At 40.6% G+C, this 19,459-nt stretch overlaps 1 protein-coding gene across 1 annotated transcript in view; it reads right to left on the bottom strand.

Annotated features, from left to right (window-relative positions):
* The window catches only part of trip4 (thyroid hormone receptor interactor 4), a 110,826-nt gene that overhangs the window by 13,765 nt on the left and 77,602 nt on the right, over positions 1 to 19,459 (bottom strand). The window contains exon 12 of the mRNA XM_063070241.1: positions 17,321 to 17,417. Within this exon, the coding sequence (XP_062926311.1) occupies positions 17,321 to 17,417 (97 nt within the window). The remainder of the gene's footprint in view (positions 1 to 17,320; positions 17,418 to 19,459) is intronic.

Genomic DNA, 19,459 nt, shown 5'->3' with positions numbered 1-19,459 from the left:
CTCACACTGCCTGTTGGATGTTCTGTGTTGAAATCTGCCTGATAAAAAATTGTGGTCTAAGGGTGTTTTCCTGAGAGAGCTTTCCCACAAAGGACAGGTAGTGTGACAATGTCCAACTTACTGGGACATAGAGTGAAAGCAGGTCCAAACCTATCCTTCACAGCACGGCGGGGCAGGTCAAACCTCAGTATGTAGCACCACTTGATGTCTACGTACTTTGGTTCCAAACACAGTCTGATGCGTGCCAACAGAATGGTGGCCATTAAAAATCACAATGAGGTTTTTCTCACTAATTTATATGAAGTGAAGTTTGTTGTTTTATAACAGCAGTACAATGCAAAGACATAACATTATTATAAATTACTAAAACAAATAAATAGTGCAAAAAGAAAGGAACAGTGAGGCACTGTTCATGGACCATTCAAAAATATGATCGTGCAGGGGAAGAAGGTGTTCCGGAATTGTTGAGTTTGGGTCTTCAGACTCTTGTATCTCCTCCTTGATGGTAGCAATGAGAAGAGAGCAAGTCCTGGGTACTGGGGGGGCGGTCTTTAATGATAGATGCCACCTTCTTGAAGATGTTCTTGATGGTGAGGAGGGTCGTGCTTGTGATGGAGCTGGCTGAGTGTACAATCCTCTTGTGATCCTTAATATCAGACAGCGATGCAACCTGTCTGAATGTTCTCCATCATACAGCTATAGAAATTTGAAAGCGTCTTTGTGACATACAAAGTCTCCATAAACTCATAACAAAGTAGAGCTGCATGTTTACATCAATGTGTTGGCCCCCTGAGATGCTGATATCCAGGAACTTGAAGCTGCTAACCCTTTCAACCACTGATGACAATGAGGACTGGTCCCAACTTCTTCCTTAAGTCCACAATCAATTCCTTGGCTGTGCTAATGTTAAGTGTGAGGTTGTTATTGTGTTGTGATGAGGGCAATGTTATGTACACCTTTCCCTCGTTGTCCAGGGACTTGTCAGACTCATTCCATCTTGGATCTCCAGCTGAACCGGATGATGGATTGGCTGATTGCCAGGGAGGAATATGGCTCATTTACTTTATTGTAAAGCTCCGAAGCTGCTAATAGTACCGCTGTTGAATTGTTTTTAAGAAGATTACTTTTCTGCTTCTAAGTGAGGATGATCGGATTCAGCGCTTTCGACTTCCGCTGAACTCTGTGACTCACTGACAAAGCAGTCACCATTTTGGCCAACACTGCATTGTTTTTGTGCATTATTCACATTCAAAGTCTGTCCTCTTCTGGCTGCTTGTATGCAAATCTGCACTGAAATTAAAATAATGAACAGCAAATAGTCCAGTGCTCTTGGGTTCTATTGTTTGACATTCAATTCCCTAACTAATCTAATTACTGTAAAACTTAACGAATTGTTTGCAGAGAAACATCAAAGGATATTTCTCTACTGCTATATTTCACTGGCACTAACTACATTTTAATTCAAGTATAAATAATTGAGTGCTTATTAGCAATCCAAACCAGAGATTAAAATACTACAATTTTAACTTTTAAAAAAAATCAAAGACCAAACCCACCTGGACATTCTTTTTTCTCCCCTCTCTCACCGAGCAGAAAGTACAAAAGTCTGAAAACATACCCTCAGGCTCCAGGACAACTTCTATCCCACTATCAGAAGATTGAATGGACCTCGTGTATGAAAAAGATGGACTCTTGGCTTCATTTTTCAGTAGCTTTTACACTTTGTTCTGCATTATTACCGTTTTATCTTAATCTCCCTCAATGCACTGTGTAATGATTTGATCTGTATAAACAGTATGCAAGACAAGCTTTTCACTGTATCTTGGTACATGTGACAATAATAATAAATCAATACAAAAATTTACTTAACAGAATGCTGCCGAGGCTTCAATGATCCAGACTTGACCCAAGGAGATTTTCTCTACAGTTAATACCTCAATATCAGTGCAGGCACATGTACGTATGAGAATGAGATGGGTGCTGCTTTGAAATCCAAGCATAGGCCATTCAATCCAGTGTTCATTTCGAAAGCTGATCTGTATCCTGATGTCACATTCCTGGTAGTGCCATACCCCTACTGAATAATAATTCACAAATAAAAACAGAACGTGCTGCAAACTCTCGGCTAGTCCAACAGAAGTATTGAGTGAGAAATGGAATTAACATTTTTGAACACGGACCCTTCTTCTCTAGACCTGATTTGCCCTTCATGAGTAATTTGAAATGTAAACCATATCATCTTCCATAGATGCCACCTAGCCAATTACCAGCACATCATAAATACAAGAGATTTGCAGATGCTGGAAATCCAGAGGAACAAACATAAAATGCTGGAAAAATTCAGCTAGCCAGGTGGTATTTATGAAGAGTGATGAACAGTTGATGTTTCAGGGTGAGACCCTTCATTAAGGCTTGATATACTGGGAGAAGACAGCTCCAGATTTCCGCTTTTCTTCATGTGTAGAAGTGCGACTTCTTGTCATTCCTAGAAATCTGGAGCAAAACACCAAGAAGCTGAAGGAACCTATGGCGGGAGATAGTCAGCCAGCGCTTTGGGTTAAGACCCTTCATCTGGACTGGGGAAACCTGGGATGTCAATTTTCCATTTCTCTCCATAGAGGCCTGATCCATTGAGCACCTTTGTGAGCCATTTCTGATTGGCCCAGCTCCAATCTTATATAGCTTCATCTTGTATTCTGCTGCTAGAGAAAGTATCTTCTCAACATCTATCTAACCAAATCCTTGAAACTTACAAACAACTTCAATTGCATCAGATAATCTTCTGAAATCATTGAAATAAAAATCAACTCTTTGGAATCACAAACATGAGAAAATCTGCAGATGCTAGAGATCCAAACCAATACACACAAAATGCTGGAGGAACTCAGTAGGAGAGGCAGTACCAATGGAAAAGATTAAGCACTTGATGTTTTGCGCAAGACCCTTGAGGTTCCAAAGAGCTGTTCTCACGAATGAATCTCAGACCTAGTGTGTTGTCTCAGATGGGCGCATGCCCAATCAGATGCTTTTTAAGCTGTGGAGCCCAGATTGAAAGCAATGCTTCAGTTGCAGTGTAACCACACCATCACAGACCCACCACTCCTTTGTATTCCAGATAATGGGAGATATCTAAGATATCTCTTAAAAGGGACATTGATATTTTTCTCTTCAAGTGGAACACACAAAGCAAGAAGGCACTGAGCCAGAAAGCAGAGGGTGCTGTCTTACCATGCCTTTGAGACACACAGGGCACGAACAGGAGGCAAGTGGTATTCTTGCACTTAAATGCCGAAAAGCGGTGATGTGTTGAGTTCCAGCACCACCTGCTCTCAATCTGCACTGCAGCAATTCCATCTCTTGAGCCCATGGGCTGGACCAGGTGGGGGAAGGGGGCTGCAGCAAGTTGCTGGTTATTGTAGGCAGTTTTCTTGCTTGGGAAAAGTCAAGCAGACAAAAATACAATTTCAAAGCATGTTTCAGTGCAAGGTCCTCTCCCAGGCACTTACATAAACATCAATTATCACGTCGTAAAAAGGGGCACCTGGCAGTCATCCGCATTGAATGACCAGGGACAGCAGCTGCTCTTAATATTGAACTCACAAAGCAGACCACCAGAACACTCTAATTACACGCTGCCTTGTTGCTCTCAAAGACTTGGGGGCTTTCCAGTGTTGACCCTCTGCACAGGCCCAACCCATTCACTGGAAAGGCTAGGTGTCAATTTTACAACTGCTGTGATGTGCTAGCCCCACTTCTTGCAGCTCACCTCATGGCATTAGTGAGTAGGCAGTTTCACATTAACACAGTATTAGAAGCGGGACTGTTATCATTACTGCTTTCATGTGGCTGAAATGGTAATCATGAAGAAACGTCTAAACCCCACAGCCTGAACTTCACTGAATTAAATATTATGCACAGAACCAAGATATATGCAAATCCTTGGCACCGTACAAGCAAATCTTACTCAATCCATGATCTGTTTAGGATTCAATCAACATTTGGAAAACCTCTCTGGCTCTGTGCCAGGCTGGGTCTATGTGCCTTTGTGTTGTCATGCCAACCGAGACATAGCTGACTGGCTTGTATTTACATCTCAGAAAAAAGACTGGCATAATTAAAAGGACAAATGTAAATCCATTTAGTGACATAACTGGCTCAGTCAATGGAAATTATTTCTTCAAAATGTCTGTCAATATTGTTTTTCCTGTCAAAAGCATCAACTTCCAGATAATGCAGCAATGTGCTAATCTGTTCAAATATAAAAAAAGCATCTACGTAATGGCACACTTAATTTAAGAGGTCCAAACAACCGCTGCTAAAATACACTATGCTCTCTCCCACCCTTGGGCTCCATCCATTTGTAGCTGAGGCTGGAAGCCAAGCTCTCCTCATACATGCAGGAAACTTGCATATGTAAATCACCACTACAGTGGAAGCAAATTTCAACCAAGGTTTTCTTTTAAAAGGCTCTTCCATATAATCATAAATTCTACGAAGGCTGTAACGACCAATAAGTTTCTATTGCTGTTTAACATTTGGGTTTTGTACAATATGAGGATGCTGTTTCCACAACTGGGTACTTTCTGCTACCAGATTAGTGGATTGGATATGATGCCATTGTGACCAACTACACAAACATTGTGTATTGAAAACTAGTGGCACTGAGACTGTGTACAGCAAGTTACAAGGCAGTAACGTTTTTGTTGCTTCCAAATGCATGAATAGAGGTGACTGACTCTTTCATGTCCTCAGGAAATACAAAAGCACTCTGCAGACAATGTACTTTCATTGCAAAATAAAACTTGTGGCAGGCAATTCATACATAACATTAACAGCATTGAAAAAAAGTGATGTGCTAATAATTTTTGGTGTTTTACAAGCAATAAGGATCAAACTCCTCTTTGAAACAAGCATCAGCTCTGTAATGTTCTCCTGAAGAGGAAGACAGGGACCTGATGGGATCTCAGATATTTCTGTTGCCTCTTCAGTGTCAGCTTCAATTATGTTGGAGAGTTCTTGGAGTTGAAGCTCCAACATTCTGACTTGGAGGCAAGAATACCCCTACCATGGAATCATGGCTGATTTAATAAAATTGGATTTTATACCAACACCATGTGAATTACGTATTTTAAGGCAGATGACATGCAGTAAATACCATCATTTGATGACAAAAGACCGCATACACTGGAATATGGAGCAATAAGCAATCTGCTAGAGGAACTCAGCAGTTCAAGACAGCATCTGTCAGGGAAGGGATTTATCAACTCTTCAGGTCAAAACCCTGCATCATGTCCTTAGCATGCTGAGTTCCTCCAGCAGATTGCTTGTTGCTCCAAATGCAATAATTTCACTTGCACAGTCTAATTAATAATTATTCATTTGTATCATCAATACAGGCAATAATAGGAATAATAGGAGCAAGATTGTAATTTCATTTCATAACCCTTCAACTTATGTGATAGGGGATAGATAGCTCTCAGGATTTAAAAGGGCACAAAGATCAGAAACCTATGACAAGTTCATTCTGAAGGGCAGCTGAGCTAGAAACCTTGGTGTTAAGGACATGTTTGCTCAACTATTCATCTTCATAATGGCACTTAAAAGGCTCATATAGTCATGTGTATTCAATAGGAGTGAGCACTCTATCATCCATGACAACAAAGTCATGTAGACTACAGATGTTTAATGGGAAGTGCAAATGTTCAGACACCAACTTTTTATCTTTGGGATCTGACTTCAGCTGCAACCACTGCCTTTTTTAAGGATAACAAGGAATTCAAAGCTAAAATTCCTTGTTTCTCATGTTCCAAAACTCCTACAGACAAATAGAACCAGCTCAATTAGGCAACTTGACTGGCACAGTCAAGCTGGGCTGAGGGGCTTGTTTCTATGGGGCTGTATGACCCTACAATTTCTGACAAAGAGGCTAGAGTGGCTGTGCTCAAAATGAAACGTTGCACACAAGCTACTTGGGATGTATCATGCAGAACTGAAAGGGAGTCTTACAGTGCTTTAAAGGAATGGTGTTCCTGACCCAGTATTTCCTGCTGTAACATTCTTCTGTGCAAAACAATCAAGACCAGGAGCATCGCCGTATTTAAAAGGTAATTTGGTAAGTACACATAGGGGGGAGAAAAGTAAAAGGGCAAGCTAAAAGCAGCCTCCTGTGGAAGAAGAACAAAGTCAGAAGATATAGAGGTAGAAGTAGGTAAATGGGAGCAAATTTAGTTGGGGCAGGGAAGAGGGGGGGTTGTGCCTATATATAGTGCCTTCACGAGTCCTGCAATTCGGAAACATTTTACAGCTCTGAAGTGCAGTGAAGCCTTGCCATTGTTGTAACATAGGAAAAGTGGCACTGTATCTACATAAAGCCAACTCACTCAGAGAGCAAAGTGAAAACAAAATGCATTTTGTGATGTTATTTTAGATGTAAACATCAATCAGGAAAATAAAATTCCATGACCTCCTTTGAAACAGTTATGAATTCATAAAACTACACATCACAGGAAACAGACACTTTGGCCCATCTTTCCCATGCTAACCAAGTTGTCTAACTGAACAAAACCCATTTGCTACGTTTGGCCCATATCTCTCTAAACCCTTTCTCTTCATGAACCTGTCCAAATGCCTTTTACACCTCTCCAGTACTTCCTCTCGCAGCTTGTTCCATATATGGACCGCCATGTGAGTGAAAAAGTTGTTTCTCTGGTCCCTTTCAAATTGTTCCTCCCTCACTTTAAGCCTCTACTTATAGCTTTGGACTCCTGCACCCTGGGAAAAAAACCATGGCTATTCACCTTATCTATGCCCCTCATGATTTTATAAACTTCTGTAAGGTGAGCAACAAGGAGGGAAAAATCCTGGCCTATCCAGTCTCTCCTTGTAGCTCAAATCTTCCAGTCTCGGTAACATCCTCATAAATCTTTTTTTGCACCCTCCCCAGTGTAAATATCCTTCCTTTACAGGGCGGGCCAGAACTGCATGCAGTATTTTGATTATGGCCTTACACAGCTGCATCATTAAATTCCAATTCCTATACTCAATCTTAATGTCCAGTGACAAGGAAACTTTTCATTTGAGTTGAGAGCAGAGATGAGCCTTTGGTTTGATGTCTCACTGAAAGATTAAACCTCTGATGTTTTAGGACCTCTTAAATATTTCTCTGAGCTGAATAACCTGCTTTACAATAAATGGTGTTTATTAATGCACATTAATACTGTATTTGAGAGGTGTCACCAATATTCAATCTACAACCAACATATGAAGATGGTTTATCTGGCAATAAATTTAATTGTTCTTTGTGGAACTAAGTCCCTTCACAATCTGTACTTTATCATGCGAGAAAATACACAATTGGTTTTAAAAGAGCTTTGGGATGCTCTGAAATTGTAAATGCAAACCACTTTTCCTCTCATCTTTTTCTAAACATGCAAGCAGATTTTTGAAAGATACTCTGCGATATAGGGTAACCACTGACACATACATTTTGGCTCTCACTGTGGCTGTACTTAACTATCTGAAGGTCAGTAACATTTCTTCTGCTCCGTCTCTGTACATGCCATAAAGCACCTCAGTCATTTGCCTTGCATAACTCACACCATCACCAGGGACACATACTGAGTGGGAAGACATTTGGAGTCTTATTAAATTTAATACCTAATTCAGAAGAGTAACATTCACTCCTTTGAAAATAACAAAATTAGAACTCAAGCCCTGCCACGGAAATTGTTACAGTCTCCAAAAGCGTATGACTACCCTCAAATCCAGGTGGGCAATTTGGAGCATCTTTAAAGTGCAACTTGTCAAACAAGATTAAATTTAAGGTGATATTCCAGTTTTTTGACAGACACTTTTCAAGAGACTGCACTTGAGAAGCTGACAGGAAACAGGATGTAATGCCCTTTAGGAAAGTGTATTACACTGCATTATGGATTGCTAAAACATAGGTTTGTGCCTGAGATTTTTCCATTTTAATCAAAGCACTGAATAATGCCCAGAACAGAAGCCAAGAACATTGTAAAGGGATAAAGGAAAATAAAAGGAAGAAAATTGTTATTTTTTTGAAAAAGTTAGCCAAATTACTGCACTTTGACAAGCCTCATCATATCCCAAAGGCATTCCCAATGCACTTTACAACTATTACTTTCAAAACGATTGTTCCAATATAACTAAAGAACATAGCTACCTTGCACACTCAACAGTTCCATACGCAACACCTAAAATCAGGGGCCCCCAACCTTTTTTATGACATGACACCTTACTATTAAACTGAGGGGTCTGTGGACCCCCGGTTGTGAATCCCTGCCTTTAATGAAAGGCCAATAATTTTTCTTCAGGTCGTGGCTCAGTGTTTTTTTGGGTTTGTGGAGACGGTTTGGGGACAGAAAGGGAAGTTAGGGGTCAGGTTAGGGTTTCAGGGAGAGGGATATGGGAAGGTTAGAGGAATTAGAGGACAGGTCTTAAATCTTAAGTTTCTTCGTTCGAAAAACCCCAAAGCAGAAGTGGGATATCCACAGACTGTGCCAGATGTCTGATCAACAGACCAGTGTGGACGAAGGCTGGTGGTTCCCCCAGGGTCAGCAAGTTCCATGTGGGCAAGAGAAATGAGGCCCGATGGCTCCCTGGGTTTGCAAATCGGACAGACTGGAGTTTGAGGATTAGTGTTGGGTAATTAGTGTGTCCTGGGATTGATGCCAAGGATCGAGGCCCGTGAGTCACGTTGGAAGCCTGGAAGTCATGACCCATTGACTGGAGTCCTTGGGTATGCGAATCTCCACATACCTGCTGGGGTAGTCGAAAGCCCAATGTCTGTGTGTCCGCGTTGGAATCTCAGTTCAAGTCGCAGTCTGCTGGAGACCGAAGAATATGGACTAACTTTGGGTTAGAGTGCTGTGTATATGCGTGGGTGGGAGCAAGGAACAGCAGCTTGTTTTGCTGCTGCTGTTTAGTCGCTTGTTGTGTTCTGTGTTGTTTAGCCAAGCATTGTGGGCATGCTACATTGGCAGCAGAATGTGTGGTGACACCTGCAAGCTAGCCCCAGCACAGCCTTGGGTGTGTTGGTTGCTAACGCTAATGACATTTTTCACCTTATGTTTCGATGTACACGTGACAAGTAATATTGAATCTTTTATTGCCCATTGGAGCAAACAAATAGAGTTTTGGCATTAGTTTTTGCTTGAAAGAATGCTAAGGAAATTTCCTAATCCACCCCATTATACTTTTAAGAATGTTGGCTCAAACAAAGATGCTGCTCAGAAAGTAGGGTTAGGATTTTATCATGGAAAGTGTGGAGCCAAAGCACAAAACAATCACAGCACAATCTCTGAAAATCATGAAGATTTTGCTCACGGGAGAACACAATCACAGGAAGCACTAGGTATACCATATCCATGCTCACCAACGTCAATGTCAAGGACATTTTTTCTCTCAAATCTGATAATCACAAACCATGGTAACCATGATACCTGTGGCCTTCTTAGTCACAGCTCCCAATTAAACACAGCTTTAATTGCAAACCTCATTAAAAAAATAATCACAGCTTTGGTATACATTTTGAAAGATGTACAAACAAGGAAGAAGGCATTCACTGGGCGATAAACCAGAAGATTAAGAGGAGTTTGGACGAGGACAGACTTGAAATCAAAGCAAATTAGACTGAATTGTCTCACTCTCTTCTACTTGCCTTTGGAAAACATCAGCATTCCTGCTGCGACTTGTAATGAGGAAAATTATTGTCCCAGTCATTTGTTCCACTTTCAAATGACTGTTCTTCGTTATATCACTACTGCATCTCATTTAACTTTAGAGGCTGCCAATTATGTGTTACAAAGTTACTTGGCCTTGTTGTTGAATTATAAAGCTCCAATTCAGGTCAAGTTCCAAGAAATGTAAATTGAAAAATGGAATATGTTGAACTCGTGGGATTAAGAAGTCAAGCAGTTCATAAATATTTCCATGTTGCATTCACTGCTGTTATGGGACAATCATTAGTCCTACCAAATGCATAAAATTGGTTCAAGGATAGTTATGAAAGATGAATGAGTTGCTCAAAAAATATTGGTCTCAGAAATCTAAAAAACAGCAACTGAGATCACTCCGCCACACTGCGTATGATGGTGTTTATCATGTCTTTGGTAACAGATTGGCAGTGAAATTGGTGGAATGAGGAACAGAAGCTGGGACAGACTATACTGTTCCTCACAGATGCTTCTGCATTCAATATTAAGGGAAATCAAATGCAGCCTAGGTTCACCTTCCCTCATGATCCCCATAACATTGTGCTGAAAAATCATTCCTTCAGCTTTGAATACACTCAATGACTTGAGTTATAGCATTTCTACAAGGCACAAAACTCTAAAGGTTCACAGACCAACTCCTATCTGAGGTCTGTGATTCCTGGTTCTGGAAGCAGCAACAGCCTCTCCACATTTATCTTGTTCATTCATTTCACAATCTTGTATACATCAGTGGTGACACTGTTCATTTTCCTAAACTCTGGTGAGCATATAATCTTACTCACACTCCTAGGAATCAATCAAATGAATAAACACTAGCTCCAAGGCAAATTCACGATCTCTTGGGATTACAAACTAAAACTACACATTCTGCTTACTCCAGGTGTCATTTCACTTTGGCCCCAATACAATTACAAGACTGCCCTACTTATTCACTCTAACCATAATAGGAAACATACCATTCTTCTTCCAAAATGTTTACTGTACCTAATGTTAATGCTAACTTTGTATTTCATGAACCAGCAAACCAAAGTGCCTCAACATGCAGTATTCTCGAGCTTATCAGCTGAACATTTTTTCCTTTAGAGTATATAACCTCATATTTTCCCACACAGCATTCCACTTCCATCTTTTTGCCCACTCACTTAATGCGCTCATTGCAGGCTAAGTGCTCCTCACAACTTGCTAATATGCCAAGTTCTTACCACCAATAAACTCAGAAGCCCTCTCTTTTTGTCACTGTAATTAATATAAATTGTGAAGAGGTGAGAGCCTATTATTGATTGACATCACACCTCTCTGGCAACCTAAAATCAACCCATTTACTTCTACTCTTTATTTTCTATCTTTTCTTAAATTCTCCATCCACACCATTATTTTATGAAATGACCTCCTGTGGGATCTAAGTAAATATCTTTTTAAAAATCCAGGTATACGACAGCCACTGGTTCCACCACTAATTACATCTAAATGAGCTAACTAGATTTATCGAACTTCAGTTTTGTTTATAAGAAAAAGTTGACTTTTCTAATTACATAATGGGTTTTAAAATTCTCCACCTTTAAAGAAAGATTGCTGTACTTTCTCAACAATTGATGGCAGGATGGTAGGTCTACAGATTCCCATTCCTCCTCTCTTGGCTATCCATAGTAGAGCTGCTATATTTGTTATCCTTCAATTCTTCCCTTATTTAATTAGCCATCAATGGATCCGTTTTTCTGAGGAACTTCTATTTCACAATAAAATGTGTATCTGTTGAATGCCATGAATTGTTAATTAAGTTTATCTGCTGGTAAATCTTTTAATTTAATTTCCCAATATACAGGTAGTTTGTAATTGACTTGAATTAAATTCAAATCTTGGACTTCTGAGTAACCTTTCTCTTCTTGAGTTGTACAATACTTTTTTTTATATCAGTTTGAGATTATTTCCACACTTCCCTGTCCCCACCCAGAAAGAGAATCCTTTATTATGAAGATACAAATCAACTTCGCCTCCACACAAGAGAGTCTAGAGTAACTCTATCCAATTGGTCTCAGATGTAATTGCTCTGGAACACTGCCCAAAACACATTCAATGAATTCATTCTCAAAACAAGCCTCCAGCATTTTGTGCGTGTTGCTCAAGATTTCTAGTTTGATTAAAGTCCCCAATGATTAATATATTTTGCAGCAAGATTTTCTGTCTTGATTACTCTTCTTCTGAGGAAATCCAACAGGATGAAGAGTGACTTCTGTAGCACATATGGGAACTACATACTCTTTCACTGTTGGGGAGGGAGGTGGCTGACAAGGCAGTCAACTGAATGATTTGAGGGATGGTGAGATCCATACTGTCTGCTATGGAGGGGCCACTGTAGAGGATCGGAAATAGCTGCAGGAAGTTGCATACTCAGCCAGTTCTGTCATGGGCATGAGCCTCCTCAGCATCGAGGACATCACCAAAAGGCAATAGCTTGAAAAGGTGGTGTCTATCATGAAGGATCCCCATCATCCAGGACATATCCCCTTCTCATTGCTACAATCAAGGAGTGGTACAGGAGCCTGAAGATACACACTCAACGTTTTAGGAACACTACCTCACTATTTTTTTCTCTCCTTTTTCACTACACCCACATTTCTTATTGTACTATATAGTTTTATTATGTATTGCACTGTACTGCTGCCACAAAACAACAAAATTCATGACCTATGCCAGTGAAATTAAAACTGATTCAGATCCTTGTTCTGTCAATTACACCTCTGCGTACTCCCAACATATGTACTCAAGGTCTCAATACTATCCCAAATGCTGCTTCTCCACCGTGAATGGTCACAGGCCAGTGTCCCAAGGAGTCAGTGAGAATATTGCATTTTTTCAAGGACGCAACAAGGGCAACCTTGAATCTTTTTCTGTATCTATCAGGTAATGTCCTCCACCTGAGCTCGGAACTGTGTCAATTACTTGATGAAGACTTTCTTCAACTGCTACTGTTGTGAGGACTGTAAACCACAGCCATAGGAGGTTTTTGTCTCCAGTTATCCGCAGTGAGTTATTCCGGGCTATGTCCACACCACAAAAATCATCCTCTCCTCCATGGACTCTACACTTCTTGCTGTCTCAGTGAAGCACTCACCCCGGAAATTCTCTCTTCTCTCCTCTCCCAATGGAGCGAAGGTACAAAAGTATGAAAGCATGTACCACTAAGCTCAAGGACAGCTTTTATCCTGCTGTTGTAAGGCAACTGAGTAATCCCCTAGAACATTAAAATGGACTCTTGACTTCACAATCTACCTTGTTATGGCCTTGCACCTTATTGTCTGCCTCCAAAGTTCATGCAATCTTGTCTAAATAGGCACTGTCAAGCTGTATGGCAACAGCAGATATATCGTCAGTGAATTAATAGCTATGATACAGAGGAGAGTACAGAAGAGTTTCTGCAAATACTGGAAATCTTGGGCACACATAAAATGCTGGAGGAAGCCTTCATGATGAAGGGCCTTGGTCCAAAATGTTGACTGTTTATTCCCCTCCATAGACTAACCCCGATCTGCTGAGTTCCTCCAGCATTTTGTGCGTGTTATATGAAGTCTCCAAGTTCTTCAATACAAGCTCAAAAAAAAAAGCCAGCAGATTACATCCTGACTGTCGCATTACTCAAGATCTTCAACTAATTAGCCAAGGGCACTTGTGCAAACTGATTCTGTAAATGCAGCATCTATTTCCATTGACAGAGGGATCAAAAATCAAAGGACACAGATTTAAAGTAAATAATAAAAAGAAACACTGGGGAACACAGAATTAAAACAAAATAGTGCAAAATGATGACCTGGAGTGCACTGTCAGATAGGATGCTACAAGTAAATCCCATACCTAAATAAGAAAGAAAATGAATACATATTTGAGAAAAATGAGGAAAGAAGAACAGCAAAAATAACTGGAAAGCTCCCTGAACAGAACAAGTACAGACATGATGGACTGAATAGCCTCATTGTCCTGTATGAAATATAAACATACTGAATTTATTTAACAGTACTATGAAAATTCCATTAAAAGAACTAGAACATAATCACTAATAACTTAATTACTACTTTTACTTGTGGTATAAAGAGCATCTTGCTATAAAGATCAATGACTTTATATATCCACTGAGATCCCCTTAATAATGCTTCACAGTGCAAACCACGTTAAAACACAGCTGAAAATTGCCCCTCAAGCCAGAAAACTTGAAGAGACGGTCAGAAGCCTCATAGAACTAGTGACAAAATGGTAAGAAATATACTTGATCTTGTAACATATGAAGTCAAACAATTAGACTGTAAGTGCCAAGAGGTTGGGTATGATATGGAGTAACTGAATAATACAGCACAGAAGGCCATTTGGTGTATCATATTCATGCTAGCTTAATCCAGACTGTTGCTATGCTCAACATTCTCGTTACTACAGAGGGATCACAGCAGGGAAATATTTAGTCATTACTTTTGGGAGAAATGCAATGCCTGGAAGTTGGAACTCTTAGGGAAAACTACTTCCTCTCTGTTCTCTTGGTCCTCTCCATCCCTTCCCTTCCCCTCCCCTCCCCCCCACCCCTGCATCTAATCTACTATGAACGATTTCTAATAACATGTTTTGCTGCATTTTAGAACCTATCATAATTATACTTTTCAGAAGCCAAGAATCTGTTCTCTTTGAAGGTTTATTTCAATGTCAGAAACTAATTGAGGAGGCTGCAATACAATACATGCACTCAACATGTTTCTGCAAAATTCCTTTGTGAACATAATGAAAGCCAATCCACTGTTCATGGATCATATCATCAAGGGACAAATGAGCATTTGCCGAGATCCATAACAGATTGCTGGGAAACTCTGGTACACAGACAGGCAATAAGGGAGGTGGGACGAGGGGAAGGAGGACAAGCTGGAGGTGATAGGTGAAGCCAGGTGAGTGGGGCAGAAGTAAGAAGCTGGGAGGTAAAGGGCTGGAGAGGAAGGAACCTGATAGGAGAGGAGAGTGGACCATGGGCGAAAGGAAGAGAAAGGGGCACCAGGAGGAGATGATATGTAGGTGGGGAGAAGAGGTAAGTGGTCAGAGTGCAGAATTGAAGAAAGGGTGGGAGGGGGAGTTGGACAGATCAATGTTCATGCCATCAGGTTGGAGGCTACCTAGATGAAATATGAGGTGTTGCCCCTCAAACCTGAGATTGGCCTCCTCATGGCAGAAGAGGTGGCCATGCATGGACCGATAGGTCAGAACGGGAATAGGGATAGTAATTCAAATGGTTGGCCACCGGGAAATCCCACTTTTTGTGAATGGAGTGGAGGTGCTCGACAAAGCAGCCCTCCAGTGTACGTCAGGTCTCACCAATGTAGAGGACACTGCACTGGGAGCACCGGATACAATAGACAATTCCAGCAGCTTTGCAGGTGAAGTTTTGCTTCATCTGAAAGGACTGTTTGGGGCCCCGAATAGAGTTTAGGGAGAAGGTGAATGGGCGAGTGTAGCACTTCTACTGCTTGCAGGGATAAGTACCAGGAGGGAGATCAGTGGGGAGGGTTGAATGGACAAGGGAATTATGGAGGGAGCGATCCCTGCAGAAAGTAGATAGTGGTGGGAAAGAGATAAAGATTTGCTTGGTGGTAGAAGAATTTGCGAAAAATTATGTGTTGGATGCAGAGGCTCATGGGGTGGTAGGTGAGAACGAGAGGAACTCTATCCCTATTAAGGCGGTGGGAAGATGGGATGAGTGTGGATGTCTGGGAAATGGAGTAGATGCAGATGAGGGCAGCATCAGTGGTAGAGGAAGGGGAACCCAGTTCTTTGAAGAAGGTGCACATCTCTGATGTCCTGAAAAGGAAATCCTAATCCTGGGAACAAATGCAGCAGAGTCAAAAGAACTGACAAAAAGGCAATGGCATTTTTACAGGAGATAGGGTGAATAGTTAAGATAGCAAGGGAATTGCTAAGTTTATAAAAGATGTTGGTAGACAGCTTGTCTCTAAAGATGGAGATCAAGAAAGCAGAGAGAGGTGTCAGAAATGGACCAAGTGAATTTAAGGGCAGGGTCGAAGTTGCAGGTAAAGTTTCTGAAGTTGACGAGCTCAGCATGGCTGCATGAAGCAGCACCAATGCAGTTGTCAATGTAGTGCAGAAAGAGTTGGTGAGCATTTCCAGGAAAGGCTTGGAACATGGGTTGCTCCATGTAGCCAAAGAAAAGGCAGGCATAGCTGTGGCCCATGAGAGTGCCCGTGCTGTACCTCGAGTTTGGAGAAAGTGTAAGGAGCTGAAAGAGAAATTGTTGAAGGTTAGAACCAGTTGCAACAGATGAATGAGGAGAGTGGTGGAGGGGAATTGGTTAGATCTGTTGTCGAGAAAGAAATGGAGAGCTTTAAGACCTTTTCGAGGGAGGTTAGAAGTGTTTAGGGACTGGACATCCACGGTGAAAATGAGGCGATCAGGGATAGGGAATTGAAAATTGTTGCGGAGATTGAGAGCATGTGAAGTGCTCCCAGGAGATCAGCAGTTTCTGAGCTACTCAAACCACTCCATCTGGCACCAACAGTCATTCCATGTTCAAAATCACTTAGATTACATTTTTTCCCCATTCTGATGTTTGGTCTGGAAACAACTGGATCTGTTGACCTTGTCTGATACCTTTATGCACTGAGTTGCTGCCACATGATTGGCTGATTTGATATTTGTATTAATGAGATGTACAGGTGTACCTAATAAATGGCCACTACAACTATATCTCCCTTACTGATCAAACAACTCATTAAAAATTAGTTCTTGACCACGGCCTAATAGATAGTATGCAGATTTCAGTCAGAAACTTGTGTGTTCATTCTGCTTGAGTGTTAAGCATATAATCCAAGGTGAAACTCCAGAGCAGTACTGAAGGAGTTATGACTGCCAAGGGTATTTCCCCCGGTATCCTGGCCAATATTCCTTAACAAAAATTTTTTAAGGAAGTTGTTTCATTGCTCTCCAGGACGTCTTACCGCACATAGATCAGTTGCAATGTTTCTTTATTTTGAACTGCGTTAACAAGTCAAAAATAGCTAATTAACTATGAAGGGGATTGGATATCCACATTGTGGAAAGTCCACCACAAAGGTACATCTATATTTATTATAACAGAATATCAATGATAACATTCAATTACCTCCTACTGATGTGCTGACCCAAGTCTGAAGGGATTAGAAAGGTAAATTTAAGTCAATTATTTTCACTAACTGAAGTCGTCATATGAAATGCCTTCAACTGGACATTCTCGTCGAGTGAATGATAAAATAATTTTACATACAAAAGGAGATGAGAAAATGTAATTGTCAGACGTCATTATTAACACAGAATTTGTGAATTGTTTCTACGGGAAATGAAACAATTATAAAGCAAAGAAAATTATTAAACAATATGAAGGAAAGCAACAAAAGTTGCTTGATCTATCTTGTTCTTACATAAACAAAAATAGTCAGCAAAGTAAACTGAAGAATATTAACTGCATTTCAAGGCAATCTTCCGGCAAATCTTTTGTGCTTGGGCTTTTAAACCCAATAACTGGGCCAAACAGAGTATTAGTTATAGAACAAAGACTTGTCACTTACAGATCTTGTGTCTTCCTTTCAGTGGAAATTTCACTAGAAGCTCCTGTGGATTGGTACAAATAAATACAAAGGGGGATCCACTCTCCTGATCTGCAAACTGAAAACAAAAGGAAAACATTGGAATTATTAAACCTTGGTGAGATGGGGAAATCACTCTCCACCAATTTAGCCACCACAGTAATCCCTTCCCAAAACCGAGCCTGCACTTTTATGAAGAACAAAACAATAATTGATTTTAAGCTGCCTTTAGCTGAAAAATTAATTCACCTGACACTGCAGTACTGGTTAAAATATACTCCACTACCCAGCTCATGCCAACCTTTCTAAATGGTTGAAAACTAGGGTACAATCTTTTGAAATATCGGTGTGAAGCAATTTCCTGCAAAGAGCTGTGTGTAAAACAATCTAAGTGAAATGCTTCAAATGGAGTCTCTGTCACTAATTTCAGTGTTGTCAACTTCAGATGAAAAATTGGCAGCTTGCAAAATGATAATTAAGCATTATCATCCGCATCACTGGATCTTTTGGAACTATTACAGATTCACAGAGGAATGAAAATTGGTTTGGGTGTTGCAGTCCACTTGTGATTAGAACCAGTTTCTAGAGACATATCACTTGTGAACTGGAAGATCAAGCTGTTCAGTTCACTCTGTAACACAAGGACAACGATCCTGTTCCATTTGAGTACACGGACAGCTGCGCACTAATATTTCATTCCTGTACCACATAGTTGCAATAAACCAAGCACCACTCAGCTTCACAGACCACCCAGTCAAAAATAAACTAATTTTGTAAGACTTCAGGGAAGGAATAACTAATAATAATTGCCCAAAGTAGGATTCCAGAAAGTCACAAGAGACCTCCAGGAATAGCAGGCTTTTTGTCGTCAATGCAACTATGCTGTTTGACTACTTTATGTAAACTACGAGAAGCTCCAAGGAATTGTGATGTCCCTTTATTTTTCCCTTAAGAGTACCAATGGAGCTAATCAAAATAGGATCAGGGTCTGGATGTTAAAAGTTATTCTTGATAAATTAGGAGCAGGTTAAAGAAGTGTGGGATATAGTGACAATGCAGCTTCGTCAGAGACACACAAAACCTTGGTGGGAGACAGATCTCCATTCCCTCTCCCTACCACCGACTGAAGGGGAATGGACAAAACACACCAGAGGTCAGGGAGAAATGTTGCTTAGTATTTTTCAAAGAGCATTATGGTCAGTGATGCAGATTTCTTCACCACGCAAATCCAAATTCTCAGATTTTTAAGTGGAAACTGAATTCACTCACAGGGTTTTCTTGTAGGCAAGTATCATACGTTTTCAAAAAGCCTAAATCTATTAAAAAGACCTCATGAGGAGATGACATTTCCAATTCTCCACTACAGGGACCATTTACCACTGGTTAATTTTTAGGTTAGTGGTCAGTACATAGCGGGCTCAAGTCTTTCTCCATGGGCATGGTTACTCTAGCACATTGCTGTAAGAGATGAGGTTATGTAGCCAAGATGCTAAGCTGAGCCCTGCTCTCTTGCTTATATGAACAGGAAGTACTCATGTAACGTTTTTTTTGTAGCACTGGTGCTCTACCCAGTAACTTGTCCAATATTTATCACTGAGAAACATTATGCAATCGCAACAGTTTGTAAGACTATGCTGAGCGCAATTTGGTTTAAAACATTTCCCAAATTACAATAATTACACTTCAGAGTTGGCTAGGATTATAACTGAAAGAGTGCAGAGGTTGGCTTTATGCTGGCTCGCTATTCAGAAATCCAATCCATCACAATGATCCAGTTGACCTGCTCATTCTCCACAGCTCTGCAAATTACTTTCCTATCAATGACTCTCCAAGTTTCTTCCAGGTGCTATAGTTTCCTTCCACATTGCAAAGACTTATGGATTAGTAAGGGTTAGTAAGTTGGTTCTAACGGAAGATTTATTTTCTAATTATCCCTATTGATATTGAACACTTTTCACTCCTCATATCTAACACATTCACCTCCACTGTTGACAGCCATGGAGGCAATAGTAGCTTTGATCGATCCTTCCCTCAAATGATCAGTGGAGTTCAAAATCAGCAAAGTTGCTTTCAAGGAGCTGCCTCAGTTTCAACAAAAACACTCAATAATCATTTCTGGCC

This window comes from Mobula hypostoma, chromosome 18 (assembly GCF_963921235.1).
Source record: "Mobula hypostoma chromosome 18, sMobHyp1.1, whole genome shotgun sequence".
In the NCBI taxonomy this organism is placed as follows: Eukaryota; Metazoa; Chordata; class Chondrichthyes; order Myliobatiformes; family Myliobatidae; genus Mobula; species Mobula hypostoma.
The sequence above is the reverse complement of the archived record's forward strand: the minus strand, read 5'-3'. Positions and strand labels throughout refer to the sequence as shown.